The sequence below is a fragment of the Onychomys torridus genome, chromosome 8 (assembly GCF_903995425.1).
Source record: "Onychomys torridus chromosome 8, mOncTor1.1, whole genome shotgun sequence".
Taxonomy (NCBI): Eukaryota; Metazoa; Chordata; class Mammalia; order Rodentia; family Cricetidae; genus Onychomys; species Onychomys torridus.
In genome coordinates, this window is record NC_050450.1 from 19,430,269 (window position 1) to 19,439,194 (window position 8,926).

General features: G+C 47.5%; 1 protein-coding gene across 2 annotated transcripts; it reads right to left on the reverse strand.

Moving 5' to 3' along the window:
• Positions 1 to 745: 745 nt before the first annotated feature.
• Positions 746 to 4,947, reverse strand: Nme4 (NME/NM23 nucleoside diphosphate kinase 4). 2 transcript variants are annotated; one of them, XM_036198195.1, is made up of 5 exons: positions 4,850 to 4,947; positions 3,355 to 3,488; positions 3,087 to 3,188; positions 2,845 to 2,957; positions 746 to 1,138 (listed from the first exon to the last, which is right to left on the reverse strand). In XM_036198195.1, exons 1-5 carry the CDS (start codon positions 4,932 to 4,934, stop codon positions 1,015 to 1,017), a joined length of 558 nt encoding a protein of 185 aa, XP_036054088.1. In that variant the 5' UTR covers positions 4,935 to 4,947; the 3' UTR covers positions 746 to 1,014. The 2 variants fall into 2 exon arrangements, with proteins under 2 accessions (XP_036054088.1, XP_036054089.1); XM_036198196.1 differs by lacking the exon at positions 3,087 to 3,188.
• Between the last annotated feature and the right edge of the window lie 3,979 nt (positions 4,948 to 8,926).

Genomic DNA, 8,926 nt, shown 5'->3' on the forward strand with positions numbered 1-8,926 from the left:
GCACTGCTACCCACAGGCTCTGTGCCTTGAAGAAGCCTTAGGCTCCACCTATCCCTTGCCACCACCCACTCTCAGAGTGTTATACAAGCAGGAGCTGTAACAGCACCAGCCAAAGAACTCCGTTTGGATACTCGATTTCATGAACCCTGAACCCTTGCCTGGTTCATATATTTACCAAAGTCAAGGGATCCTCCTTCTGGGGGAGGAAAGCTATAAGCTTCAAGCCAGTTTACACTAAGCATAAAAAACTCTCATTAGAGTGCTGGAATAAAGCAGCTTGCTCCAGATATGACTACTGGACCTATAAGATGCTTGGCCCTGCAGTCATGCCAATGAAATAAGTAGAATACAGTGATAGCTGGGACTAACTAGGGTAGTAGTAATCCTGGGCGTCTCAGAACCTTTGCCTTAGATTCCCCACCTAACACTCCTTCCTACTCTCAGGGGTCTTGGGGCAGGATGCTAGGGCATATAAGAGGTAGGTTAACTGAACACAGGCTCCCATCATGCAGTTTCCTTGATTCATTACCCATGCTCAGTGGGACTTTTCAGTGATTCAGCTGTTCTGAAGTCATCCATGCTTCTGTAGCTAGGCCCTCATCCATGTCCCTGTTCGTCCAATAAACCCGTGGGTTCACCAAGCTGGGAATGGATGGAATTGCTACTCTGCACATCTCCCCAGGAAAGGTCACACAATGCTGAGATGGCAGAAAGAAGTATACCATTCCCATTTGAAGCAGAAGATTTTAATGTTTCTCCTTTGGGGCAGGCGAAACCACCTCCAACAATGTCCCAAAGGTTGTCTGGCACTTTGGTACAGAAGGGTAGGGTCCAAAATTGTGCTGGCTTCGGAAACAAGGCACATAAATTTGAGGTTTAGACTCCCTGGGCTGGAGGTGGACAAAAGGTAAACAGGGAGTGTTTGGGAGACGGGAAGGGTATGGGTTTGAGTTCCTGTTGGCAGAGGTAGTTGGTCATGGATGAACCCTGAAGTGCAGAGGGCAATTCAAACCCTCAGGCTGGGTAGCAGCTGCTGTGGTGACCACCGTCTGCCCAGGTCAACAGTTCACTGCTCTGAAACCACAGCTGGATCTCCCGCTGGGCCCCCTCCACAGAATCGCTAGCATGGATGACATTCCTGTGAGAGGGAAAGGTAAAGTCTGTGCCTCAGTGAGAGAGCTCCCAGGGACAATTGCCTCTGGCCTGCTGCCCTCTGTCAGGGGAACAGTGTGGTCGTATAGAAGAGAAAGGGATTTTGGATCTGGTTATGGTGCTCAGAGCCTGGAATACCAGCACTGAAGAAGCTGAGATGGGAGGACTGCCTCGAAGTTCTAGGCCAGCCTGGATTACAGAGGGAGACTGGAAGGAAGGGAGGGAAGGAGGGAGGGGATGGAGAGATGGCTCAACAGTTAAGAGGACATTCCTTCTCTTGCAGAGAACCTGAGCTTAGCTCCCAGCACCTAAAAAGGGCGGCTCAAAACTATCTGTAACTCAAACTCCAGAGCATCTTGCACCTTCTTCTGGCTTACACAGGCACTGCAGGCCCATGCACATTCATCACACACACACACACACACACACACACACACACACACACACACACACGCCAAGCAGTGGGGGCGCACGCCTTTAATCACAGCTCTTGGGAGGCAGAGGCAGGCAGATCTCTGTGAATTTGGGGCTAGCCTGGTGTACAGAGTGAGTTCCAGGATAGCTAGGACTGTTACACAGAGAAACCCTGTCTCGAAAAATTTTTTTAAAAAAGGAAGATGAGAGCTAGAGATGTATGTAGCTCAGTTGGCAGAGAGCTTGCCTAGCATGCACAAAGCCCCAAATTTGATTCCCGCATAAACCAGGCATGGCAGTGCATATCTGTAATCCAGTACTTGGGAGGTAGAGGCAGGAAGATTACAAGTTCATGGTCATCCTCAGCAATATAACCAGTTTGGGATGAGCCTGGATTACATGAGATTCTATTTGAAGAAAAGAAAGAAAGAAAAATGAAGAAAAGGGGGAAGGAAAAGTGGATAGGCAGTAATAGGCTGGAAATTTGCATCTAGCCTGGCCTTGGTTTCTGGCAAGCTCAGAAGCTAGCCTATACACCAGCTTCTGAGGGCTGTCTTTCCCTACCAGTTATCAGAGCCAAACCCACAGGGTTACTGACCAAAACAGAATACTAACTCAAGCCAGGGAAAACACTATTCGTGGTGGCACACGCCTTTAATCCCAGCACTCAGGTAGCAAGGGCAGGTGGATCTCTGTGAGTTCAAGGCCAGCCTGGTCTACAGAGTGAGTTTCAGGACAGCCAGAGCTACACAGAGAAACCCTGTCTGGGGGAAAGCAAAAAAAAAAAAAAAAAAAAAAAAAAAGCCAGGGAGAAAGGGTTTAGTCAGACATGGTAGCACACTGTCAGTTAACATTCAGGTAGTAGAGGCCTGAAGATCGGTTCAAGACAGCCTGAACTACTCAATAAGCTCAAAGCTAGCCTGGCCTACCTGACAACCTGTCTCTATTTATTTTACTATAAATAAAACCTTATAGTAAACACCCCACTATCAGAAACTTTCAGCCCAGAAAGACACTCAAGGATCTGTCTTCTCTCCCTGCCCTGCCCCCCCAAAAAAACAGGGTTTCTCTGTGTAGCCCTGGTTATCCTGGAACTCACTCTGTAGAACAGGCTGGTCTTGCACTTAGAGATCCACCTGCCTCTGTCTCCCTAGTGCTGGGATCAAAGGTGTGTGCCATCACCCCTGGCTTCAAGGATCTGTCTTCAGTGCAGGATGCCATTCTAACTGGCCTTCTTTACCCCATATTGGGAGACTAAGGGTGTCAGGGCCTCCATACCTGCTGATGTGAACACTGAAGTCTCCCCTGATTGTCCCAGGGGCTGCCTGGGTTGAGTCAGTGTGTCCTATCATGGTCCTTGAGATGTGGACCACGTTGTGCCCTTCCCAGACCTGCAGCACAGATACGAAGGTTGGAGAGAAGATGGGGGACCCTAGGTGCCCTGGCTGAATCCAAGCCCTTCCTTTTGCTTGGGGGAGGATACCCCACACACCCGTTCCATTGCCCCTGCCCTGTTGTACCATGGCCACCACAGGCCCAGAGCTCATGTAGCTGATAAGGGCTGGGTAGAATGACTTCCTCTGTAGGTCCCGGTAGTGCTCAGCAAGGATGCTCTCTGGTGCCTGTGTGGAAGGAGGGGTAAGAAGAACCCTTGGAGAGTAAACCCTGAATTGGTGTCCTGAATTTAGGGCTCCTTTCAGACACTACTATTAAAGTTGGCTCCCAACCTTTGTAACTGCCAGTGCTAGGAGACTCTTGCTAGAGTCTCCTAGGGCCAAGGGCTGATACCTGCAACATCTTCATCCCCACTAGCTTGAAGCCCCGCCTCTCAAAGCGCTGTATCACAGTCCCCACTAGCCTCCGCTGCACCCCATCTGGTTTCACAGCAACCAGGGTCCGCTCCTGGGGCCAGGAAGGCCCTCCTGTAAAAGAGGAAGAGTTAGGGGTCAAGATGCTGCACATTTTCAGGTTTCTCTCACCTAGATCCCTGACAGAGCTCAGACATCGGAGGACTGGAAAGTACCCACCACCTGTAGAAAGTCTGGAAGAACAAATACAAATGGGAGCTGCCCAAGGTGGGGATGGTTTCCCCAGAAAGCCTCAGATGACTTAGGGACCAAAGAGGCCTGGTGATGATGCCTACCCTGGGAAGAAAAGTTGAGCCTAGCCTCACATGACTCCAGGGTACCACACTGTGTGAACTCCAGGCCTGCGCACTAGGAACTTATCCTTTGGGTGTGGAGAAATGGCATGAAACCAAGGAGACTTAGTGCCCCACCTCCAGGTGGTCTGAGTGCTGGGGACAAAGGGATAGGACTTGAGAAGGATGGTGACAGGAAGTGATCCACATTGCAGGACAGGGACTCAGCTGCAGGGGGTTCAGGCTGCCTCTCAAGAGAACAGTCAGGGAGTCTGCAGTTGTCTTCAAATTTCTGCTGCCTGATGCCACTACCGGGACATTGACTGTCTCCTCTAAGATCAAATGTTACTTTGTTTTGTTTTTGGAGACAAAGTTTCTCTGTGTAACCCTGGCTATCCTATAACTTACTCTGTAGACTAGGCTGGCCTCGAACTCAGAGATCCACCTGCCTCTGCCTCCTTAGTGCTGGGATTAAAGGCAGGTGCCACCACCATTGGCTCAAAAACTACTTTTGAGAGGGTCCTAACCCCTGATTGTCTCGCAAAAGTGTACCAAAGAAAGGAGAAACACCAACTTAAGAGTTTAGAAAGGAGAGATCAGGCTCCATCCTCAGGCCACAACGGTGTCCACTATAACTCAACAGGCTGAATAAAACCCGAAGAATTTAGTCTCCCTAACCTGCTTGTTCCGCTACCTGAGTTGACAGGGGACCCAGGGTAGCCCCAGAGTTCTGATGCCTGCTGCTGTGTGCCTTGATGACACTGTTTAATTTCCAGGGTGCATGAAAAGAACACAGGTTATCTGGTTCTCAGAAAGCACCCCATGAATGAGTAGCAAGGGCAGGGACCCCAGGAAGCGGCCGGGTTGTCTTAGGCCTGCTCTGGCTCAGGCTGGCTTTCAATACCCTGGAAACAACGGCTCCGTGGAGATAAAGTGATTCCCCCTACACCCTTAGGAGCCACGGGTCTAATAGTCTTCCCGCCTGGGCTTCGGCTTTCTTCTGCTAAAAGCCCTGACCCTGGCTGGTGGGGGTTGTGCAGGCACGGTCCTCCAGGACAAAACCAAGCCTTCAGCAGCCGCACGTGCACAAACAAAGGCCGCGCGGCAGCCATCCGCCCAGCTCCCCACGGGTGCAGGACTCACCAGAACTGGGGCGCACCAGCAGGCCTGGAATGCGTGGCCCGCACAACAACGCCCGCAGCACGGCACGCCCAAAGAGACAGCCCATGGCGCGGGTTGGCGGGGCGCGGAACGCAGCACCAAGAGGGCAGAGGGAGGTGCCACACTTCGGCCCGCCCCGCCCCGCCTCCACCCTAAGGGGCCGCTGGGGCCCCTCACCCTAGATCTGGCAGGCTCCAAGCTGTGATCTCCGTTAAAATCCGGAGAAAACACGCTCGGATGCAGCTCAGTGCACCAACCCTTGGGCTAGACCTCCCTAGCACTGGAGTTCGGGTAGGAGAAGAAAAAAAAAGTGCAATCGTCCATTCAGTATTTAGATTATACTCGTCTTTGTGCCACAAACATTCTAAGTGTACTTCATGGAGAATAGCTTTTTCATAAATACCAATTGGCTCTATTTAGCTGGGTTTGGCAGTTGGACTATTGTCAGTTCTGTTACTACATTCTTAACTTTACTTTTTTTTTTTTCTTTTTCAAGACAGGGTTTCTCTGTGTAACAGTCCTGGCTGTCCTGGAACTCACTTTGTAGATCAGGCTGGCCTCGAACTCACAGAGATCCGCCTGCCTCTGCCTCTTGAGTGCTGGGATTAAAGGTGTGCGCCACCACTGCCCCGCTATCCTTAACTTTCAAACGATTTATTTATTGAAATTTTTGTTTTATTTAAATTTTTTAAAATTAAAACTTTTTTTTTTTTTTTTTTTTTTTTTTTTTTTTTTTTTTTAATTTACAAGCCAGGAGGTAGTGGAGCACACTTTTAACCCAGCACTCTGGAGGCAGAGGCAGGCGGATCTCTGTGAGTTCGAGGCCAGCCTGATCTACAGAACAAGTTCCAGGACAACCAACGATACACAAAGAAACCCTTCTAGAATCCTGCCCCTGCAAAAAAAAAAAAAAAAAAAAAAAAAATTCCATATGTTTGTGTACAACATACGGTTGTGAGCTGTCCCATGTGGGTGCTAAACTCAGGTCCTCTGGAAGCACAGCCAGTGCTCTTAACCACTGAGCCATCTCTCCAGTCCATTTCACTTTTGTTTTTAGTGGGTTAGTTTGTCTGAATGTACATCTGGGGAACTACCTGCCTATAGTGCAGAGAAGGCCAGAACAGGACATTGGATTCTTTAAGACTGGAGTTACATGAACCATCTCTTCAGCCTATGTTTTGTTTTTTTTGGTTTGGGTTTATTTGTTTGGGTTTTTTTCTTTTCTTTCTTTCTTTTTTCTTTTTTTTTTTTTTTTTTTTGTTTTTTTTTTTTTTTTTTTTCAAGACAGAGTTTCTCTGTGTAGTTTTGCATCTTTCCTGGAACTCACTTTGTAGACCAGGCTGGCCTTGAACTCACAAAGATCCTCCTGCCTCTGCCTCTGGAGTGCTGGAATTAAAAGTGAGAGCCACCACCGCCCTGAATTCTTTTTTTTTTTTTTTTTCAGGATCTCTCAATGTAGTCCTGGCTGTCCTAGAACTCACTCTGTAGACCTTGCACTCACAGATATCCTCCTGCCTCTGCCTGCTGAGTGCTGGGATTAAAAGGTGTTCATCACTATACCTGGGTTTTATATAATTTTTACTTTATGTTTATCAATGTTTGCCTAAATATGTACCACATGTGGGAGCTGGGAATTGTTTTTTTGTTGTTTTTATGACAGAGATACAATCCTTGCTTCTGTCCCTGAGCTCCATATGTAGCAAAGGCTGGCTTTGACCTTTTTTTGTTTTGTTGTTTTTTTGTTTTTTTGAGACAGGGTTTCTCTGTGTGGTTTTGGTGCCTGTCCTGGATCTCCAGCTGTAGACCAGGCTGGCCTCGAACTCACAGAGATCTGACTGGCTCTGCCTCCCTAGTGCTGGGATTAAAGGTGTGCGCCACCACTGCCCAACAGCTTTGAACTCTTGATCTTCATGCCTCTCATGTCTCTAGTGCTGAGATTACAGGAATTCCTAGACCAGACTCAAAGTATTTATTCATTTGATTTTTTTTTTTTAAGATTTGTTTATTTGTATACCGTATTCTACCTGCATGTATCCCTGCAGGCCAGAGAGAGCACCAGATCTCATCACAGGTGGTTGTGAGCCATCATGTATGTGGTTGCTGGGAATTGAACTCAGGACCTCTGAAAGAGCAACCAGTGCCCTTAACCTCTGAGCCATCTCTCCAGCTCTTTTTTGGTGTGGGGGACAAGGTTTCTCTGTGTAGCTTTGGAGCCTGTCCTGGAACTTGCTCTGTAGAACAGGCTGGTCTGGAACTCACAGAGATCCACATGCCTCTGCCTCCTGAGTGCTGAGATTGAAGGCATGAGCCACTACATCCTGACTAATGACTAATTTATTATTTTTTGAAACAGGATCTCACAAACTGTCTGAACTTGAAAAACATTTTACCCGGACTGGATCAGGGGTTAAGAGCACTGGCTGCCCTTCTGGAGGTGCAGGTTTCGATTCCTAGCACCCAAGCAGTAGCTCATAACCACCTGTATTGTAACTCCAGACCTAGGGGATCTAACACCCTTCTCTGGCCTCCTCAGTGCCAGGTACACAGGTTGTGCCCAGGTAAAATGTACACAGGCAAAATACCTATACGTGTAAACTAAATGAACAGAATTAAAGAAAAAAAATGTTACAGCCAGGTTCGAGACCTGCCTGGACTGCATAGTAGGACTTTGCGTTTATGTTCAATCCCAGCACAGAAGGGGAAAGATAAAACAGAGAGAACAATGAGGTCTCTCTGTTGCCCAGGCTGACTCCAACTCCTAGGCTCAACTATTTTCTTGCTTCAGCCTCTGGCAAATACTACTCTGCCTGTCTCTTTGCCTGTAATTTAAGTACTTAGTCTATTAATATTTAAATGTTATTGATATGGTTGGATTTATTTATGTTTTGTTGTGTGTGTGTGTGTGTGTGTGTGTGTGATGTATGCACATGTGTAGTCTTTGAGATGTATGCTCATGTGTATGAGTATGTGATATATGCATGTATGATGAGTGTGTGTGATGTATGAGCATGTGTAGGGTGTGTGAGATGTATGAGCATATTTAGGATGTGTGAGATGTATGAGCATGTGTAGAGTGTGTGTATAAGATGTATGTACATATATATGAGTGTATACCTCTGTGCAAAGGCCAGAAGAAGATTCATCTGTCCTTTCCCATCACTTTCTAACTTATTCTATTTGAGGCAAGGTCTCTCCCAGAATGCAGAGCTCTTGTTTCTATTAGTAGGCTGGTACTGAGCAAGTCCTTCACTCCTCTCCACATGGCTGGTGTCACTGTCAGGACCAGGCCCGACTTGTTAGACAGTTGCTGACACCCTTGTGCAGCAAGTGATCTCAATCATGGAGCAGATCTCCAGCACTGTCATTATGATTGTTGTTGTTCAGACAGATTTCTTGTAGCCCAAGCTGCCCTCAAGCTCGTCAGGAAGCTGAACTTTTGAGCCTCTTCTACCTTCCACATGCTGGTAATGCAAGCCTGGGTTATCCAGTTCATGCCGTGTTGAGGTCCAGGCCCAGAGCCTGTGCATGCTAGCCAAGTGTTCTGCCCTTCCCAGATCTATTTCGTTATTTTTTATTTTTACTTATTGATTTATTTTTCTGGTTTTTTTGAGACAGGGTTTCTCTGTGTAGCTTTGGAGCCTTTCCTGGAACTCACTCTGTAGACCAGGCTGGACTTGAACTCACAGAGATCCACCTGCCTCTGTCTCCTGAGTGCTGGGATTAAAGGTGTGTGCCGCCGCCACCCGGCCTATTTCATTATTTTGAGATGAGTCTTAATCTGCACCGAAGCCTGATGGGTAGCTCACTTTGTAGCCCTTGAATTTAAAATCCCCATGAACGCCAGGCGGTGGTGGCGCATGGCTGTAATCCCAGCACTACAGAGCTAGTCCAGGACAGGCTCCAAAGCTACAGAGAAACCCTGTCTTGAAAAAAAAAAAAAAATTCCCATGAATGTTGGGGGTGTTGGCTTGTAACACCACGCAAGACTCTGCATTGATTATTTTACTATTTTTATTGTTATTATTAATTATTATTGCTTTAATTTATTTATTATTATTT